The 21,081-nt window shown below is 44.1% G+C and overlaps 1 protein-coding gene across 1 annotated transcript in view; it reads right to left on the bottom strand.

Annotated features, from left to right (window-relative positions):
• LMTK2 (lemur tyrosine kinase 2) overlaps positions 1-21,081 on the bottom strand; it is a gene marked incomplete at both ends in the record, with an annotated part of 113,229 nt that overhangs the window by 73,579 nt on the left and 18,569 nt on the right. The window contains one exon of the mRNA XM_080704443.1: positions 315-439. Coding sequence (XP_080560569.1) covers positions 315-439 — 125 coding nt within the window. The remainder of the gene's footprint in view (positions 1-314; positions 440-21,081) is intronic.

The raw sequence follows: 21,081 nt of genomic DNA, 5'->3' as shown, positions 1-21,081 counted from the left end.
ATGCTCTAAAGCAGGACTGACAAACTAGCCAGTGGGCCAAGTCCAAACCACCTATCATTGTAAATCATGTTTTATCTGTGCAAAGCCATGACCATTTGTTAAGAGAGTGTTTATGGTTGGTGTAGCACTTCAAATGCAGGGCTGAGGGTGGGGAGGCTGTGAAAGAGAAACTGTACAGCCACATTTACTAGGGCAGAATATCTTTACTACCGTGCCCGTACAGAAAAAGATGGCTGACTCCTGCTCCCAAGAGACTATGATACACAGCCCCTCTATAAGAAAACGACTTTTTATTTTCTGCCATCTTTGCTCACCTTAAAGTCGATTTCTGGATCCTTACAGCAGGAAACACAATTTGCAATTAACACTATTAATATCATTAAACTGCACAGAGACAGGATCATAAACGATGAGGGAACTTCCACAGTAGGTGCCTCCCCTGGAAAGAGAGAAAAATAGTATTTAAAAAAATGCACACTCCATATCCAACTCTAATTACTGAACCAATTTGTTTTCTTCTAGATAAAAATGGAATCAAGGGTTAATAAAATGATGCATGACTGCTCACAATAAAACTGATAGTCTAGGACAGAAAGTCGATTTTTAAAATTAAAAGTAAAATAGCCAGGCGTGGTGGCACTCGCTTGTAATCCCCGCACTTGGGAGGCAGAGACAGGAAGATTGCGCAGGTTCAAAGCCAGTCTCGCTGGCTTAAGAGACCCTGTTTCCAAAAATAAAAAAGTATAAAATAGGTCTGGGAGTATAGCCCGGAAGTAGAAGGGCTTCCAGGAACCCCAGTACCACACACACAAAAAAATTAAAAGTAAATAAACATTTATTTTGTAATAATCCCAGATTTAGGAAAAACTTACAGAGGAAATACAGAATTCCCACATATCATTCCCTCAGCTTCCACTAATGTTCAAGTCTTCCATTTCCATAGTACATTCATCAAAACTTAGGACAGTAACAATGGTACAACACTATTAACTGAGCTTCAAACTTTATTTGAATTTTACCATTTTCTCCACTAAGTCCTTTTCCATTTCCAAAGTTCAGTCCAGGCTATCAGTTCCATGGTATATTCCTCCAACCCTAGTCTCCTCCAATTTCTAACAGTTCCTTGGTCTTTCCATGTGTTCCATAAATTTGACCCCCCCACCCCGTTTTGGTGGTACTAGGGATGGAACTAGGGCATTCTACCTCCAAGCTACATCCCCCAGCCCTATTTTCTATTCTTCCTTCCTTCCCTCCCTCTCTTTCTCTCTTTCATTTCTTTCACTCATTCATTCATATATTTTCTGATGGTACCGGGGATTGAACCCAGGGGCATTCTACCACTGAGCTATATCCCCAGTCCTATTTTTTATTCTTTATTTTGAAACAGGGTCTTGCAGAGGGCCTATGTTGCTGAGGTTGGCCGTGAACCTATGATCATCCTGTCTCAGCCTCCCATGTACTAAGTTTACAGTGTGTGCCACCACACCTGGCTTTTATTCTTTATTTTGAAACAGAGTCTCACTAAGTTGCAGATGGCCTCACTAAGGAACTGAGGCTAGCCCCCCAAGTACTGGGATTACAAGTGTGCATCACCACATCCAGCTTGACTTTTGACATTTCTGAGGAGTACTAGTCAGTTATTTTGTGGAATGTCCCTCAACTTGGCCTCCCTTCCAGGATTACAGTGAGATTATAGATATTAGGAAGAATCCAGACTACCACAGAGGTAAACTGCTCCTGTCAGCTGGTGAGGGGAACTTTGACTATGTGGCCCAAGTGTTCTTGCCACCATAAAGTTATCACTTTTCCCTTTAAAAACTCTGTGTCTGAGCCGGGCGTGGTGGCGCACACTTGTAATCCCAGTACTTGGGAGGCTGAGACAGGAGGATCGCACAGGTTTGAAGCCAGCCTCAGCTACTTAGTGAGACCCTGTTTCAAAATAAAATATAAAATAGGTCGGGGGTGTAGCCCAGAGGTAGAGACCTCTGGGTTTCATCACCAGGACCACAAAAACAAAAAACAAACTCTGTGCCTTTCAAGCACGTCCCAAAATCCAGTGCACACTTATATATATGGAAGGGAAGTAAACTTTACTTCCTGGAGGGAGGACTGTTAAAAAGAGTTTGCAGACATGTTAAAAACACTACAGTAATTGAGAAATACTTGCTGGAAAATATGTTGAGGCTATGCAAATGCCCTATTTCTCCTTATAGCTTTGCACAGCAGTTTTCACATTTGTCTGCACATCTTGCCTACAGCAATCAAAACTGATTTTGGGGCCCCCTGGCCCCGACCCTGGGCGGGTGGGCAGGTGCTGGCAGGGCGCCCCTAGGCGACCCCCCTCCACCCGGAAGGACCCTGTGGTCCGGGCCCCCTGGCCCCGACCCTGGGCGGGTGGGCAGGCGCTGGCGGGGCGCCCCTAGGCGACCCCCCTCTCCACCCGGAAGGACCCCGTGGTCCGGACCCCTAGCCCCGACCCTGGGCAGGTGGGCTGGTGCTGGAGGGGCGCCCCTAGTTGACAACCCTCTCCACCCAGAAGGACCCCGTGGTCCGGGCCCCCTGGCCCCGACCCTGGGCGGGTAGGCAGGCGCTGGCGGGGCGCCCCTAAGTGACCCCCCTCTCCACCTGGAAGGACCCTGTGGTCCGGGCCCCCTGGCCCCGACCCTGAGCGGGTGGGCAGGCACTGGCGGGGCACCCCTAGGCGAACCCCTCTCCACCCCGAAGGACCCTGTAAAAAAGGAAAAGAAAAAGAAAAAAGGAAAATATCGGAGAGGGGTCAAGGAGGTAGCGGATGCCAGGATACTGGAGATGCAGACAAAACTTATCCAAATGAACTGGAATTATTGGAAAAATTCCCCGCTAAGGAGGACTGCTTCTTCTCTACATTGTTAAGAATCTTGGACATCACCTGTAAGGAGAGAGACTTTAGCGGAGACCAAGGAGAAAGGCGGTGCTGAAAGCGGTCTCCGCATTGGCGGTGGAGACTTGTATTCAGGAGAAGCAGAAATCGGAGCCTACCAACCTTATTTTTATTTTTTATTTTTCGGAGAAATTACACCAAAGGTTGAATGCTACCGTCGCGCATGCTTAGGAAGACTGGACAACATTCAGAGTGGAAAAAGAGCTTGGGAAAGATTTGAAATGGTGGAGGCAGTGGCAATGGCAGTGGCCAGTACTCAGGGGAGGCAGAGATCTTATGCATTATACCTGAAACCTTTGAAGTAATGACCCCAGAGGCAGAATGCTACCACCACCACGCACCCTCGAGAACGTGGGACAAATAGTTGGGCGAAGAGGGTGCTCGGATTAGAGCCTGCTGAGGGGTGAGGTCAGCGACAGATACAGCAAAGCTGGGATCAGAGCCGGCCGTGAGGCAAGGCTGGTGCTGGGGCCTCCGAGGCCGGGATCGGAGCCAGCCGAGGGGTTAGGCCAGTGCTGGGGCCAACAGCCGGCATCGGAGCCTTCCGTGAGGCAAGGCCGTTATTGAGGCCTCCGAGGCTGGGATCAGAGCCTGCCAAGAGGTTAGGCTGGTGCTGGGACCAGCGAGGCTGGGATCAAAGCCTGCCGCGAGGGAAGGCCGGTAGTGGGGCCTCCGAGGCCGGGATCAGAGCCTGCTGAGGGGTTAGGCCGGTACCGGGGCCACTGGCCGGCATCGGAGCCTTCCATGAGGCAAGGCCGCTATTGAGGCCTCTGAGGCCAGAATTGGAGCCTGCCGAGGGGTTATGCCGGTGCTGGGGCCAACAGCCGACATCGGGGCCTTCTGTGAGGCAAGGCCATTATTGAGGCCTCCAAGGCCGCGATCGGAGCCTGCTGCCAAGGGGTTAGGCCAGTGCTGGGGCCAGCGAGGCCAGGATCGGAGCCTGCCGCGAGGCAAGGCCAGTGCTGGGGCCTCCGAGGCCGGGATCAGAGCCTGCTGAGGGGTTAGGCCGATGCCGGGGCCATCAGCTAACATCGGAGCCTGCTGTGAGGAAGGCCGGTGCTGGGGCCTCTGAGGTCGGGATCGGAGCCAGCTGAGGGGTTAGGCCAGTGTCGGTGCCAGCGAGGCCAGAACCGGGGCCTCCCATGAGGCAAGGCCGCTGCTTGAGCCAGCGAGGTCTGGATCAATCCACCGGGTAGCCAGGCCACAACTGGGGCCGTCAAGAGTAGGATCGGTATTTGCAACGCGGCATGCACTGAGAAATATCGCAGAAAATTAAAACCAGATGCTTCCCCTAATCAGCAATAACTAGGAGGAAAGGGGCAACAGGAAGTGGTCGAACCATAGAAAGGGCCCTACAGTGAAGCAATTAAGGTGACCAATCAGAGGGTATGGAATAGGAGAGGATGGAGCCTCTTTAAAAAGCAGGAGGTACATAAACATATGTATCAAAGTTAATCACCAAACAAGCATGGGATCGAGGGAGGGGGAGGGAATGGGATGGGGACTGGATATGGGCTAATTGGATGATGTGTGCTTGTATATCCTCTCCAGTCTTATATTCCAATGTGATGTATGATTACAATGCACCAATAAAAATAAATTTTAAAAAATTGAGTTTGGGGGGTGTGTGTGCTGGGGTTGAACCAAGAGCCATTCTACCTCCAAACTACACCCCTAGCCCCCAATTTTCTTTTCCTTATTTGGAAATAGAGTATTGCTCTGTTGCTGAGAGCCTTGCTAAATTGTTAAGGCTGATTTTGAATATGTGATCCTTTTGTCTCAGCCTCCCAAGTACCACCACACCCAACTTTTTGTTTGTTTGTTTGGTGGTGGTGGTGGGTACTGGGGATTGAACTCAGGGGTACTCTACCTCTGAGTTATACCCCCAGCCATATTTTATTTTATTTTTTATTCTGAAAGAGAGTCTCGCTAAGTTGTGGAGGACCTTGCTAGGCTGCTGAGGCTGGCCATGAAACTGCAATCCTCCTGGGATTCCATGTACTGGGATCACACGTGTGTACTACCACACCCTGCTTACTGTGATGCTTTCACAGGGATTTTCTAGTTCCCTTGTTCCTTCTATGCATGTTATTTAGAACTCTTCTATAAGGAATATTTGTACCTTCTTCACTTACTCTTTCACTTAGAAAATTATGAACTCATGAATGTCTGTTCTTTGGTTTATAATCCAATAATGCCATTATTTATTTTGTGCCTCAAACTGCTCCAGTTTGGGCTGCTGGGGGCTCCTTCAGCAGTACCCCATCTTATTCTTTTTCTCCAACATGTCCTCACTTTCTGGCACTATAGGGTGCTCCGGGCTCCTCTCATGTTTTCCAACTCTGGCTATAGAATCAGCCATTTCTCCAAGGAGCCCTGGCTATGAAAAGGAGAGCAGAGAGGGGTCTGCAAATGATAGCCTGTGCCGCTTGCTGTTTGGCTGGCCCTTTAGCTGAAAATGATTTTTATATCTCTAAAGACTGCTTTTCTGTGTGTGTGTGGGGGGGGCACTGGGGATGGAATCCAGGGTCCTTCTACCTCTGGGCTATATCCCCAGACCTATTTTATATTTTATTTAGAAACAGGGTCTCACTAATTTGATGAAAGCCTCACTAAGCTGCTGAGGCTGACTTCCAACCTGTGCAATCTCTAAGGGCTGCCTTTAAAAAAGAAAATAAAAACAAAACAAAACAAAAGAATATGCAAGAGATACTAAGCCATCCCTATTTAGAGCATAAAGATTTCTACATCTTATTTTTAGCCAGGATTCAGTTCTCTGGAAAACATTCAACTAAGGTAATTCTGAACCTTTGTTAGCTTTGTACAAACAGTTAGGTCTCAGCTGCTGGTGTTTTACTAGGAAATAAACTTTTCCTTGAAGTCCTCATCTACGGCTAAGTAAGCGTTCTTCCTCGCTGAAGGGAAGGCAGGTTAGTGAAGCTATGGAAATGAACACAAATTCCTATGTGAACAAAAACATTCTTGAGTATCAAATACCTTTAGTGACTATTCAAGAAGCCTGAAATGAATTGCAAACAGGACTATGTTTTTTTTTTCAATATCCAAAGGTCTACTTGTAACAGCAGTACCAAAACTCATGGTTACCAGTATGCTCAGAACAGGTGAGATCTTGCTTAAGTCCGTGCTTAGGATATTGCCAACCCAGGACTTTTGAGAACCTGCAAGTTCTAACTCCACAACAGAGGAGAATTGCCATATTTAAGACAGGAGGAAACCTGAAAGCTTCTCTCAAGACCAATCTGCAGGAAAATCCAGGGTCACTGAGAATAAGAATCTCTTAACCAGACACCCTTGGGAATGCCGTGAGGCACCCGAGCCAACGGGAGCCCAGATTCCATGAATTAGACCAAGGGGGTTCTTTCTTCTCTACCTCCTTGCAGCTAGCTAGCTATTCTTTCCCAGTTTGGCCAATGCTTCCCCACTGGTATTTATTCTTAATAATTCTGCTTCACTCCCCTGACTCACATAATAAAGATTAAATATGACTCCTGAGGATTATATGGCAAAGTGCTTTCTCACCCAGTATGCTGTATTTTATTAATTTTTAAATACAGTTTGTTCACTGCATCTTAGTGTCCCTCAGTTAAAATTAAATCATGCTTGAAATCAAGTTGGTTTAAGTGGCAGCATTCTTCTCTGTGATGGTACAAAAGCAAGCATGTGAATTATAATCGACTGCATCTGAGATCTGATAAAAAAAAAAAAACAGTATTATTTAATTCCACTGTAACACCTCTAAGGTAACCAGAACCACAACTTGACAAGGAAGCTGATATGAGGGAGAGGTGCTGGAGCCAGACCCTGAGGGCAAGTATTGAGGACAAGTCCCCACCCCTCCTAGACATCACAGTTCTGCCTCCACATGGTTAACTTTTAACACTTAAAAACAGTCTAGTGTACTTTGCTCCCAAGTCTATGGAGCTAAGACAGTTCATACATCTGGGGTTCTCCAAACTCCACAAGGCTAGTAGTAAGCACCTTTTCTTCTCGTCACCCACCATTTTGTTTTGTTTTGTTTTCTTTTATCTGCACACAGTACACATTTATTGAAAAACTAGAGTAAGGCTGCCCCAAGGCCAGCCCAATTATCAGATTCATGAAGCGGTTTGTGAGTCACAAGAAGCATGAGAGGTCTCACCCAAGTTAGAAAGATGGAGTTAAGCCACATTCTGCACTACCACCTTTCCACATGCTCCTAAGGCTGCAGCGTGCATCTGCTCGCCCTGCTCCTGAGTGCACACCACCGCTACTCAACCTCAATGCCTAAGAGACTATTCAAAGGACTCTTCAAATTACTGCTTAGGAAATTTGCTAGATAGCCTCAAGCAGAATTTTTTAATTACCACTTTCTTTTGATCAGTCCAATGTACTCTGCTTCAAATATACTCTATGTGTCAACAGATGGAAAAACTCCTATAAAATGAGGAAATAAGACCATAAACTGGAAGGTGAGATGGGTCTGCACAAACCACAGAGAGGAAGTAAATTCTAGACATGAAGAACCACAACTAAAATCCCCAGGGTCCAGTGGTCAAACCAGAAACCCAACCCGGAAAAGGCTCCTGGTTGTGACTGCTACGAAACTCTGAAGAACGGCAGTTTTAACACTGCATCCTACAGCATTCAGAAATGTGTAAGTCAAGCCAGTCGTCTGCTACAGAAAAACATCAACAGTGACAGGCGTGTCACCATCATTTAGACAGCTTTCCTGACTGCACACAGAAGAGGAGGATAATTAGAGGTTTGGGATGCTCTGTGTGCTTCCTCAAGACACTGTTTAAAAACACCTGGCATCACTACTGTACATTCTGTGAATTTTCGCTTTACAGTTTCCAAAGCATGGTAATAGCTATCTAGCAGCTGACTTCATGAGCAGAAAACTTGAGAAACTCTAAGAGGTAGGTAAGCACCTATTATCTGCTTTAGAGACAGGTAGTTTGGAGAGGGCATTTTCTCAGTAATGACTCAGGGCAGGTCAGAAGCACTACTTACTAATTCAACCATTATAACCCAATCAAATTATCTGATCATAATGCCGAGAATCCAAATGAAACTTGAAAACACATGTAATTAGCTACAAGCTTGCCTGTGAGTCCATTTTTGGATTAAATAAAAATCACTGAAGGCCCACAAGGTAAATAGGCAAATAAAAATGATGATCAACATCTAGATCCATGAAAGATTATAGAATGCTAACACTCTAATTTTGTCATTCCTTCTTCAGCTTATATCTGGTAAAAAAAATTTTTAAGTACTGGGGATTGAATCCAGGGGACTTCTACCTTTGAGCTACACCCCTGCCCTTTTTATTTCAAAATAGGGTCTCACTAAGTTCCTAAAGATCTCACTGAGTTGCTAAGGCTGTCCTCAAGCCTGTGATCCTCCTGTTTTAAGTACTGGGATTACAGGTGTGCACCACAACACCTGGATCCAGATGACATACCTTTACAAAGAGATGTTTCTTCATATCTACTATTTGGTTACCAGTAGTTTAAATCATAGGAGAAAATCAGGATAGATACTTAAGTCCTTCTCTTTACTTGTTTTAAAAAATAAGTTGGTACACTAACATTCTCTGGCAATTACCAGTTAGAAGTATTATTCAGGGAATCATTATGAACTAATGGCTTTACAAAGTTTCAAACCTCTCTAACTATTCTCACTGATGCTCACACTGTCCCATTTTTGGCCAATGGGACCTCTACAAAAATTGGCCCCCAAGACTTGCCAGAATCCCAGTAGTCTTGGATTGCACTGTTTCCCAGTATGCTCCAGACTCACCTTTTTATTTTCAGCTGCAGGCCTCTTATCAATCATTTCCTTAAGAGCCTTGACTTCTTTTAGAGTGATCTGCTTATTTTAAGACCTAGTCTTGGATAACAGAGCGGCTTGTCCACTGCTGACATTACAACACTAGAAAACAATTTGGTACTGTTTTGTAATATTGAATGTTGGTATTGATGTGGTCTATGAAGTTTTTCTCTCAGGTAGTGTATAAGTCTGTTTTCCACTGCTATAATAAAATCACTGAGGCTGAATGATGTAAAAGAAAAGGAGCTTGTTGAGCTCAGGTTTTGGAGACTGAAAGTTCAAGATCAGGCAGCCTCTTGTGAAGGCCTCACGACAGATGGCATCATAGTGGGAGCACAAGTAAGAGGTATCACATGGTAAGACAGGAAGTCAGAGAGGAATTCAGGGGTCAGGCTTTTATGACAGCTCACTCCACAATCTCCGTGTCAACTCCCAGGGCAACACAACCAATGGCATAATGACCTCCCACTAGGCCCCACCTCTTAAAGGTCCACTGCATGTTATATCACCACACTGTGATATATCTACCATACTAAACCTTTGACACAGGAATGTTTGGGGAACAAATCACCTTTAAACACAGCAGAGTCTTAGGATAGGGGTTAGGAAACCATGGCCTGTGAAAGAAATCTTGCCCACAAGCTGGTTGTTTTTAAGGGCCTGTGGGCTAAGGATAGCTAAGAATTTACATTTTAAAATAACTGTTTAAGAAAATATCAAAGCTAAGCATGGTGGTACAGGACTATAATTCCAGTACTTGAGAGGCTGAGATAGGATTGAAAGTTAAAGAATAGCCTCAGCAAGTAGTGAGACTCACATCAACCTAACAAGATCCAGTTTCAAAATAAAAAAATAAGTAGGGCTGGAAGTGTCATTTGGAGGTAGAATGCTTCTGGGTTCAATCTCCAATATCTCAAAAAAGGAAAAAATATACACCAGAAGCATAATATTTCATGATGTAAAATTTATGTCAATAGCTAATAATATAATATAGACATTATGTGTTTCCCAAAGGGAAAATATTTCATCCCCTAAGAATAATACTGCCCCAAACAACAAAATCAAAATATCAAACTTGAATCGATTCAAATAAGTGTGTCAAAAAGAAACAGAACATATGAAATATCACCTTGGATATGTAATCAGCAAAACATAGTCTATTAAAGGCCTTGAGAATAAAAAATCTTGATAAACTGATAAACTATGTGTGTATGTGTGTAAGGGGGGGCATTAAGAGACTTAAAAGACATACCAACCATGTGCACTGTATGGATATAATCTGAATCATGACTCAAACTATTAAAAAATTATGTTTGAGACAGTGGAAATCTAAACACTGAATAAATGACCATATTCAGGAAGTATGATTCATTTCTCCTAGCAGTGCTTTTAAACGTAGCCCTTATCTTTTAGATAGTGACCTATTTAGCAATGTCTTAAAATTTGCTTCAGAATAGCATGAGAGGTACAGGCAGTGCAGGCTAGGTAAAAAGTGTGTGGGGATTCATTACACTATCTGTCTAGTCTTGTTTATGTTAAAGTTTTCCACTTATTAAGTAAGCAACTTTCCCATCAGTTAAATAAAAAGTCTAAATAGAAAAAAAAAAGTAGATGTAGAATTGGCAATGGTGATGCACACCAGTAATTCCAGTACTTGGGAGGCTGAGACAGGAGGACTGCAGGTTCGAGGACAGCCTCGGCAAGTAGTAAGGCTCTCATCGACTTAGTGAGACCCTGTTTGTTTGTTTTGTTTTGTTTTGTTGGTACTGGGGTTCCTGGAAACCCTTCTACCTCCGGGCTACACTCCCAGACCTATTTTTATACTTTTTTATTTGGAAACAGGGTCCCTTGCGAGGCTGGCTTCGAACCTGCGCGATCCTCCTGTCTCCGCCTCCCAAGCACGGGGATTACAAGCGTGCGCCACCACGCCTGGCGAGACCCTGTTTTTAAATAAGAAACAAAAATCAGGCTGGAGATGTGTCTCAAAGGGAGAATGGCTGTGGCTAGATTTAATCCCTAGTAATGCACACACGCATGCACGTGTAGATAAAACAATTTACAATCGATATTCTTGCCTATTCTTGATAAACCCAGGGGCTAACCAAAACTTACTACCTCACAGTTTGGGGCTACACAAGTCCAAGATCAAGGTTTTTCTGGTGGTGGTGACACAGATTCATCCTGCACTGTCCTGTGGATTAGAGTCACCTCCATAACCTAGATTCTAGTCATTCTTCCCTTACTGTCTACTAAGAGCTACAATGACCTCTCAGGTCCAGTTTTCTGTCACCCCAGTTTTCTGTCATTTCAGTCTTACAGACTCCTCTGCCAGGAAATTCTACCACTGACACTCCCCCTCCCCCTCCCACACATACACACCCCTGGCCCATCATGGAAACTGTCCCTAAGGTCTCACAATTAAAATACGTACATTTTCCCATCATAGGATTGATCATGATTTTGTTATCTTAATATGCCCAGATCTTCGGTCCTAGCTAAATGGGGCAGGGATGATGCTTGTATAATCTACCACCAACTCTCCAGAGCCCAGGCCAGGAAGAAAGAGAAAGGGGGAGGGAAGAACGGAGGGAGGGATGGAGGGAGGAAGGGAAGGAAAGGGGGGAGGGAGAGAGAGAATGAACATACACAACTGAGAGAGAGAAGCAGCACAAGAGGGAGGGAAGGCCGGAGGGAGGGGGAGACACCAACCCATAACTAATTTACGGTTAACAGAATGAATACTTGTTTCCAGGGTCAAACAAGTAAGATGACCGAAGTACCATTCCTTCAATAATTTCGTGCTTCTACTTGGCAAGAATTTTCCACTAACACACTGTATTGGGGTGGAAATCACTTATTTCCCAGGTTGCCAAGAACTCCCACAAACATTATTTACCCCCTTCCCTAGTCTGTGTTCTCCCATGATGATAAGTATCTATCCACACAAATCATCTCCACACTCACTTCATAAAAGCTGTCAGAGGAGTTCTACTCTGTGCAAGCAAAGGAAGAGTACAAAGGCACCCCTTTCTCCATGAGAGCCCCAGAAGGTGCTGGGTTTAAAAGGAAAGGCCAGTGCAAGAGCAGAGCTCCTCTGCTGGTTAGGCAGGTCCTTGGGCCTCCATTCCAAGGGTGTGTATGTGTGTGTGTGTGTGTGTTTGCTTTTTTTTTTTTTTTTTTTAATCTAGCCAGGCGTGGTGGCACACATCTGTAATCTCAGGGTTTAGAAGGCTGAGACAAGAGAATCATAAGTTTGAGGCCAGCCTTAGGAACTTAGTGGGATCTTATTTCAAAATAAAAAATAAAATACAGCCAGGTGTGGTGATGCACATCTGTAATCCCAGTACTTGGGAAGCTGAGCCAAGACAATCATAGGTTTGAAGATAGCCTCAGCAACCTACTGAGAGCCTGTTTCCAAACAAAAAAAGGGCTGGGGATATGGCTGGGAGATAGAATGTCTCTGGGTTCAATCCCCAGTACCAATAAATAAATAAATATATAAGGAGGAGAAATCTAAATTGAAGCTTCCAATATGTAATTCTGTTTCTGTGTGTGAGTCTGCTAGTACTACCAAAATAAAACATCACAGACTCAGGTTTCATCAGCAGATAGTTCCAAGCGGATGCTGAAGTAGGTTTGGTTTGTCCAGAGCCTCTTTCTTGCCTTGTGGATGGCTACCTTCTCAGTGTATCCTCATGGGGTCCTTTGTGTGCACACCCCTGCTATCTCTTTGACTAAATATCCTCTTTCATCAGCATCATCATAATTATGATGATGATGCAGTGTTAGGAATTGAACTCAGGGTCTCATGCATGGTAAACAAGCACTCCACTACTAAGTTATACCCCCAGTCTTTTAATTAATTAATTATACTTATTTACAGTACTACTAGGAATTGAAGCCAGAGGCATTCTACCTCCAAACTACACCCTGCCCTATTTTTTCTTTATTTTGAAAAAGGGTCTCACTTAATTGCAGAGGGCCTTCCTAAGTAGCTTAGGCTAGCTGTAAACCTGGGATCCTCCTGTCTCTGCCTTCCAAATACTGGAATTAGAAGGGTACACCACCATACCGGGCTTCCTTTTTAATGTTTTGAGATAGGGTCTCACTAAGTTGACCAGACTGGCCTCTAGTTTCTGGTCCTCCTGCCTCAGCCTCCCAAGGAGCAGGGATTATAGGCATGTGCCACCATCACACCCCACTCAAATTTCCTCTTCTTTTATGGACATACTTGGTCTTCTCAGGGGATGTGGTAATGGAGAGAACTATCTATTAGACTGCATATAAAGTGTACATAGGTAAGTGTAAAAGCTCATGTCAAATACTTTCTATAGAACCGGGCATGGTGATGCACACTTGTAATCCCAGCATTCGGGAGGCTGAGGCCCTCTGCAACTCAGTGAGATCCTATTTCAAATAAAAGAATAAAAAATAGGGCTGGGGTATAGCTCAGCAGTAGAATGCCCCTGGGTTCCATCCCCAGTATTGCAAAAAACAAAACAAAACAAAAAGCCTTTCTACAACTTACCTGTTCCTCCAGACCCTCTCACCTTGGGAAATTTGCACTAGAGAACCACGTGTCCACTTGAGAATTAAAATTAGGAATGGCTGGGGTTACAGCTTAGTGATAGAACCCTTGTCTGGTATGCACAACGCCCTGGGTTTAATCCCTACTACCAAAAAATTAAAATAAAATAAAAGCAAACAAAAAAATTTAAAGTAGGGAATACTGGGCTGATTAGACAAAGGGAACTCAGTAGGGAAGCTAAGGACAGCAATCTTCCAAACTGGTCCAGACATACAGCCCACCTCTAAAATGCACACCGTGGGCATTCTAACTTTTTTTAAAGGCAGGTTAGGACTCAGAAAATCATCTTCCTCTCCGGGCGTGGTGGCACACGCTTGTAATCCCCGCGCTTGGGAGGCTGAGACAGAAGGATCGCACAGGTTCGAAGCCAGCCTCAGCTACTTAGTGAGGCTCTCAGCAACTTGGTGAGACCCTGTTTCCAAATAAAATATATAAAAAAAAGGTCTGGGAGGTAGAAAGCCTCTGCGTTCCACCCCCAGTACCACAAAAAAAAAAAAAAAAAAAAAAAAAAAATCATCTTCCTCTTCCAATACCCTGAGATACCCTGATAAGTAGTTTTATCCCCTAGAAACTGAGTAAAATGAGTCATCATCACTCAGGGGAAAATATATGGACAACCATTGCAGATCACACATTTTATTTAACACCTTAAAATTACAAACCCACCTATCATAAAGTAAAGTTTCCTGTACACTGAATCTTAAGTCACTGGATATTTCCCTTGCTCTTAAGGTAAGCAAAGATCTACTTATAATAACGTCAAATAACCTAAACACTCTCTAATGTATTCTAATATCAGAAAGTGGAAATGAGGCGCAGCGCTAAATACACCTGAGCACACAAGTGGTAAACGGTACGCGGATGAGCTAGCCAATGAAGCAGATCCCACAAGAATCCCCGGCAGGAGACCGGCATCCGAGGAAGGTAAATTACACAGAGTGCTGATCATGACAGGCGTGCCTCTAGATCAAAAGTGATTTTCAAGGTCAGCCAGCCCAACTGTCATCTCACACCTACAGAAAGGTTATGTAATTCAGTGCTGATTGAATACCTGTGAATGAGATCATTTTATATGAAACTGCTGGTTTCTTGCTATTAAAATCTGTCATCAAAGGGTCAATTCACTTGCACTTTAAGAACACTAAGTAGGACGGACTACTGAAGAGATGCTCAAAGGCGGCAGGGTTTGGCCAAGAGGATGTCAGACCGGGTGACTTCTGTCAAACCACTGTGTCCCATACCCTGAGGAACTGAGGGGACGGATTTTTGTTGTTGTTGTTTGTTTTTTTGCAGTACTGGGTATGGAACTCAGGGGCACTGGACCTCTGAGCTATATCCACCGCCCTATTTTTTAATCTTTTTTATTTTTGAAATAGGGTCTCACTGAGTTGCGAAGGGCCTTTAGGTAGCTGAGGCTGTTTATGAATCACAACCTTCCAGTCTCCGCCTCCCAAATGCTAGGATTATAAGTGTGTGCCACCATGCCCAGCCTGAGGGGAGGGGTATTTGGGGAACTAAAAACATAACTGACCCACAACCACGTAACTTGTCTTTAACAGCCTCAAGTCAGAATCTTTCTATGGTCCCTGAAGCCAGCTTGAGAGGAAGCAGAAACTCAGTCACTTTGCCAGGGTGTCCTCCCCCACAACTGGTCACGAGTGTACCCCTCATGTCTGGGGGAAGGATATTCCCTTTCCACACAATTGCCCACTGCAAGCTGTAGAAAGCACGGGTAACTCAATGGCAGCACTGGTCACACTTAGTCAACTCGGGGTCCACATAACACAGCCAAGGAGGGCAGAAAGGACCATGGCATGTGCCTCACATCCAGGAGGGCAATCCTGAGTATCCTGGAAAAATACATACACCTCTATCCATAAAATTTCTTACAACCCCTTGATAGGGTCCATGTTCTCAGACCCCTTCTGCCTTCCTAAAATTCAACTTAAATTCTTGCCAATATGATAGAAATATACTCCTGGTAGGCACCATGTCCTTAAAAGTTCTCTCTTTAGGGAGGGTGTAGATATGGTATAGCCATAAGGGATAATGAGACTGGGAGAGAGATGGGTAGCGTTTATTACACTCTTCTGCCTACTTCTGGGTACGTTCAAGTCTCCATAGTAAAGTTTTATTTTTAAAGTACTCCCGAGTGTTACAGCCCCTCCCCCCCACCCGCAGCAGCACTCAGGGTTCCAAATCCCCAGCAGAGGGAGCAAGCTGGACCCAGTCACCGCGCTCCATCCCTCTCCTGGCACCCACCCTCCATGGGGGTGGAGGGTGAAAGGGGTTCTGCCCTCGGAGTGCGCCAGGGTGTGCGGGGCGGGGGGTCAGACCACCTCTCCATCACCCCGGTCTCCTGGTCTTGGCCACAGTGCTATCCCATGGCATGGTCAGTTTCTGGGTGGACTGTTCCCAGTGCACCCCAGGCCAGTCATGCAAGCCAAAGAAAAGCAGCTCAAGGAAGGAAAGCTACAGGCTTATATCTTTGATGAACTTGGATGCAAAACTGCTAAACAAAAAACTAGCAACACGCATTCAAAACCGTATCAAGAAAATCATACACCATGACCAGGTAGGGTTCATCCCAGGGATGCAAGGCTGTTTCAACATACAAAAAGCAATCCATGTAATTCATCACATAAATAGAACCAAAGACAAAAATCATATGATTATTTCAATAGACACTGAAAAAGCTTTTGACAAAATCCAATATCCATTTATGCTAAAAGAACTGCAGAGAATTGGAATAGAAGGAATATACCTCAGCATCATAAAGACAATATACAATAGGCCCACAGTCAACATCATATTAAGTGGGGAAAAACTTTGAGAATTTCTCCTACAAACAGGAACAAGACAAGGATGTCCATTATCACCACTTCTTTTTAATATAGCACTGGAGACTCTAGCCAGAGCAATAAATAAGGCAAGAAAAGGAAATCAAAGGAGTACAAATAGGAAAAGAACTCAAACTTTCACTAGTTGCAGATGATATGATACTAAGAAGACCCCAACAACTGCAACCAAAAGGCCTGTAGAACTGATCAACAAATTCAGCAAAGTGTCTGAATACAAAATCAATCTTAAAAAACTGGAAGCTTTTCTGTATACCAACCGTAAATCCACTGAAAAAGAAATCCAGAAAATACTTCCACACAGGATATCCCCGTCAAAAATAAAATACTTAGAAATAAACTTAACCAAGGAGATAAAAGACCTCTACAAAGAAAATTATAAAACACTGAAAAAAGAAACCAAAGAAAACCTTAGAAGATGGAAAGATCTTCCATGTTCATGAATAGAATAAATATCATCAAAATGGCCATACTTCCAAAAGTGATCTACAGATTCAATGCAATACCCATTAAATTACCAAGTCCATTCCTCACAGACATAGAAAAATTGGTCCTTAAATTGATTTGGAACTCTGGGCATGGTGGTGCATGCTTGTAATCCCAGCACTTGAGAGGCTGAGACAGGAAGATCGAGCAAGTTCAAAGCCAGCTTCAGCTTAGTGAGGCTCTCAGCAACTTAGTGAGACCCTGTTTCCAAATAAAATATAAAATAGGTCTGGGAATGTAGCCCGGAGGTAGAAAGCCCCCAGTACCACCACCAAAAAAAAATTTCATTTGGAACAACTAAAAACCCAGAATAGCCAAAGTAGTTCTCAGCATCAAAAACCATGCAGGAGGAATCACAATACCTGACTTTAAACTATATTACAAAGCCACAGTAATAAAACAGTATGGTACTGGCACAAAAACAGATAGACCAATGGAGCAGAATAGAAGACTCAGAAACAAGTCCACACACTTTCAGCCAATTGATTTTTGACAAAGGGGCAAAAAACATACACTGGAGAAAAAGATAGCCTCTTCAACAAATGGTGTTAGCAAAATTGGTTAACCATATGCAGAAAAATGGAAATAAATCCCACTTTCTCACCCTGCACAAAAGTCAATTCAAGATGGATGAAAGACTTGGAAATCAGACCAGAGACCTTGAGGCTCCTTGAAGAGGGCAGAGGTCCAACACTGCAACACATAGGCACAGATAAAAACTTTCTCAACAAGATCCCAAACAAAGGCACAAGAAACTAAAAAGCAAATCAATACGTGGGATGGCATGAAACTGAAGAGCTCTGTACAGCAAAGGAAACTATCAAGAACCTCAACCGAGAGCCAACAATGGGAGAAGATTTTTGCCAACTACTTCTCTGATAAAAGACTAATATCTAGAATATACAGAGAACTCAAGAAACTCAGCACTAAGAAAACAAATAACCCAATCAAAAAATGGGCAAGTGAATTAAACAGACACTTCACAAAAGCAGAAATTCAAATGGCCAATGAATGTGTGAAAATAATGATCAACATCACTGGCAATCAGAGAGATGCAAATCAAAACTACCCTGAGATTTTACCTAACTCCAACTAGAATGGCAATCATTCAAAACACAAACAACAACAAAGGCTGAGGAGGATGTGGAGAAGTAGGGACTCTAACACATTGTTGGTGGGATTGCAAATTAGTATGGAGGATGAAGTATGTATGGAGGCTCCTCAGAAGAATGGAATGAACTTACCATATGATCCAGGAATACAACTTCTGGGTATCTACCCAAAAGAATAGAAACCAAGCTACCAAAATAATGCATGCATATCTATGTTCATAGCTGCACAATTCACCATTGCCAAACTATGGAACCAGACAAGATGTCCACCAACAGATGAATGGATTACAGAACTATGGGATATATACATGGAATTTTACTCAGCCATAAAGAAAAACATAATTAAATCATTTACAGGGAAATGGATGGAACTGGAGGACATTAGGTTAAGTGAGATTAGTCATTCACAACAATTAAGAAATCGGATGTTCTCCCTAATATGCAGAAGCTAGGGAGAAAATGGGTCATAAGAGGAACTCTAGACGAAGAAGGAGATACTATAGATGAGCAAATAAGGCAACCTAACTGAGGGGATAGGAGGGGGGAAGGGAAACTCTCTAATGCACATGATGTACTTTAACAAACATATCAATGTCAATCACTAAGCCAAACATGAGAAGGAGGTAGGGGAGGGAATGGGGCAGAAATTGGGTAAGGGCTAATTGGGTGATATGTGCATGTATGTCTCCACCATCTTGTACCCCATTAAGTTGTATGACTACAATGCACCAATTAAAAACATACTTAAATTTTAAAAATAAAGTACTATGTGCATAACTAAGCCAGCCATTGCTTATGTATGACACTAACGCTGACAGGTTCTATGCAATTAAAGCCAAAATCATCCAGGGTTTCTTCTTGGAGAATGCTATTACTGTTCCATCTATTTATTTATTTATTTATTTATTTATTTATGGATCCCTTCTACCTCTGGGCTACACTCCCAGACCTATTTTTTATATTCTTTTATTTGGAAACAGGGTCTCTTAAGCCAGCGAGGCTGGCTTCGAACCTGCGCGATCCTCCTGTCTCCACCTCCCAAGTGCGGGGATTACAAGCTTGCGCCACCACTCCCGGCCTGTTCCATCTTTACATCACACAGAAAGGTAAGCCCAAAGACAACCTAACCCAACATTAATAAATGCTCCTAGATACCTAGGTGTCCAGCCTACAATAAAAGACCGAGAGCTGTCTCCTACTGCAGTGGCTGCTCACCGTAACCCCCATCAATCAATATGCCATTCATTCATTCATTCATTCATTCATTCAACAAATGTTTACTATGCCTCTTTTAGAGGTCAGGCACTTCTACGGATTCTGGAAATAAAGATGTAAAACAAATAGAGCCCCTGTACTCACAGTTTTCTTTCTCCCCCAGGAAGATAGATAATAAGCAAATAAGAATGTGGTACCTCAAATGGTGAGAAGCAGGAGACAGGAAGATTGCTATTTTATTTATATCAAATGATTAGGGAACAGATGTGTCATATAATAATAATTCACACAAGAAACGATGGTGAATTGGTCCCAGGTGTTATGAAATACTAATATTTACGTGGTACTATGTGCCAGGCACTATCCTAAACTCATCCAATTCCACAACACTTTGAGATAGGTGCCTGCTTCCTAACAAAGAAAATGAGTCGGGCACGGTGAGTATGTCTGTAATTCCAGTCCTTGAGAGGCTGAGAGAGAAGGATCACAGGTCCAAGGACAACCTCAGCAACTTAGTGAGATCCTGTTTCAAAAACAAAAAGTAAAAAGGGCTAGGGTATAGCTCAGAAGTAGAAGCCCCTGGGTTCAATCCCAAATACAAAGAAAAAGGAGGAGAAGCCGCCCCAGCAGCAGGAGCAGGAGGGGGGTGAGGAAGAGCAGCAGCAGCAAACTTCAAACAAGTTTAAAGAGATAATGAGAGATGGGTGTGGTGGCACACGCTTGTAATCCCAGCATTTGTGAGGCTGAGACAGGAGGATCGTGTAATTTCAAGGCCAGCCTCAGCTGCTTAGCGAGGCCCTTTGCAACTCAGTGAGACCCTATTTCAAAATAAAGAATAAAAAACAGGGCTGGGGGTGTCACTCGGAGGTAGAATGCTCCTGGGTTCCATCCCCAGTACTCCCCCCCCCCCCCCCGCCACACACACAAAGATAATGCAGGTTAGGCCAGTGCTGGGGCCAGTGAGGTCGGGATCGAAGCCTGCCATGAGGCAAGGCCGGTGCTGGGGCCTCTGAGGCCAGGATCGGAGCCTGCTGAGGGGTGAGGCTAGAGCCAGGGTCAGCGAGGCCAAGATTGGGGCCTGCCATGAGGCAAAGCTGGTGCTTGAACCAGCGAGGCGAGAATCAGAGTCTGCTGGGGCGCCAGGCCGGCGCCGGGGCCTTCAGGAACAGGACCGAAACTTAAAATGCGGCATACATAGAGAAACATACAGAAAATAGAAATTCAGATGCTTTCCCTAATATGCAAAAACTAGGAAGAAATGGGTAATATGAGGAGATCTAGTTGAAGACAGGGCCTCATGGAAGAGCAATTTAGGTGACCAATCAGAGGGGATGGGATGGGGGAAGATGGAATCTCTTCAAAACGCAGGATATACATAAACAAATGAATCAATGTTAATCACCAAATCAAGCACCGGATCGAGGGAGGGGGAGGGAACGGGACAGGGAGGGGATAGGGGCTAAATGGATGATGTGTGCTTGTATACCCTCAAAAGTCATGTATTCAATTGTGATGTTTGACTACAATGCACTAATAAAAATATATTTTAAAAAAGATAATGCTGCCAGGCGTGGTGGCACACGCTTGTAATCCCCGCGCTTGGGAGGCGGAGACAGGAGGATCCTGCCAGCGGCGCTGGTTTAAGAGACCCTGTTTCCAAAAATAAAAAATAAAAGCCCGGAAGTAGAAGGGCTTCCAGGAACCCCAGTACCACCAAAAAAAAAAAAAAAGATAATGCAAAGCTGGGCGTGGTAGCACACGCTTGTAATCCCAGGCTTGTAATCCCAGCATCTGGGAGGCTGAGACTGAGACCGGAGGATCACGGTTCAAGGATAGCCTCAGCTACTTAGTGAGGCCCTCTGTAACTCAGTGAGACCCGGTTTCAAAATAAAGAATAAAAAAAGTAGGGCAGAGAGTGTAGCTCGGAGGTCGAATGCCCCTGGGTTCCACCTCCAAACCCGCCAAAAAAAAAAAAAAAAAAAAAGATAATGCAGAGGTTGGGGGGAGAATAAGTATAATTAACGTTTTCATAATTAGGAGGAGATAATATACCAGGCATGGTGGCACACA

The sequence above is a fragment of the Muscardinus avellanarius genome, assembly GCF_963383645.1.
Source record: "Muscardinus avellanarius genome assembly, chromosome: 10".
In the NCBI taxonomy this organism is placed as follows: domain Eukaryota; kingdom Metazoa; phylum Chordata; class Mammalia; order Rodentia; family Gliridae; genus Muscardinus; species Muscardinus avellanarius.
The sequence above is the reverse complement of the archived record's forward strand: the minus strand, read 5'-3'. Positions and strand labels throughout refer to the sequence as shown.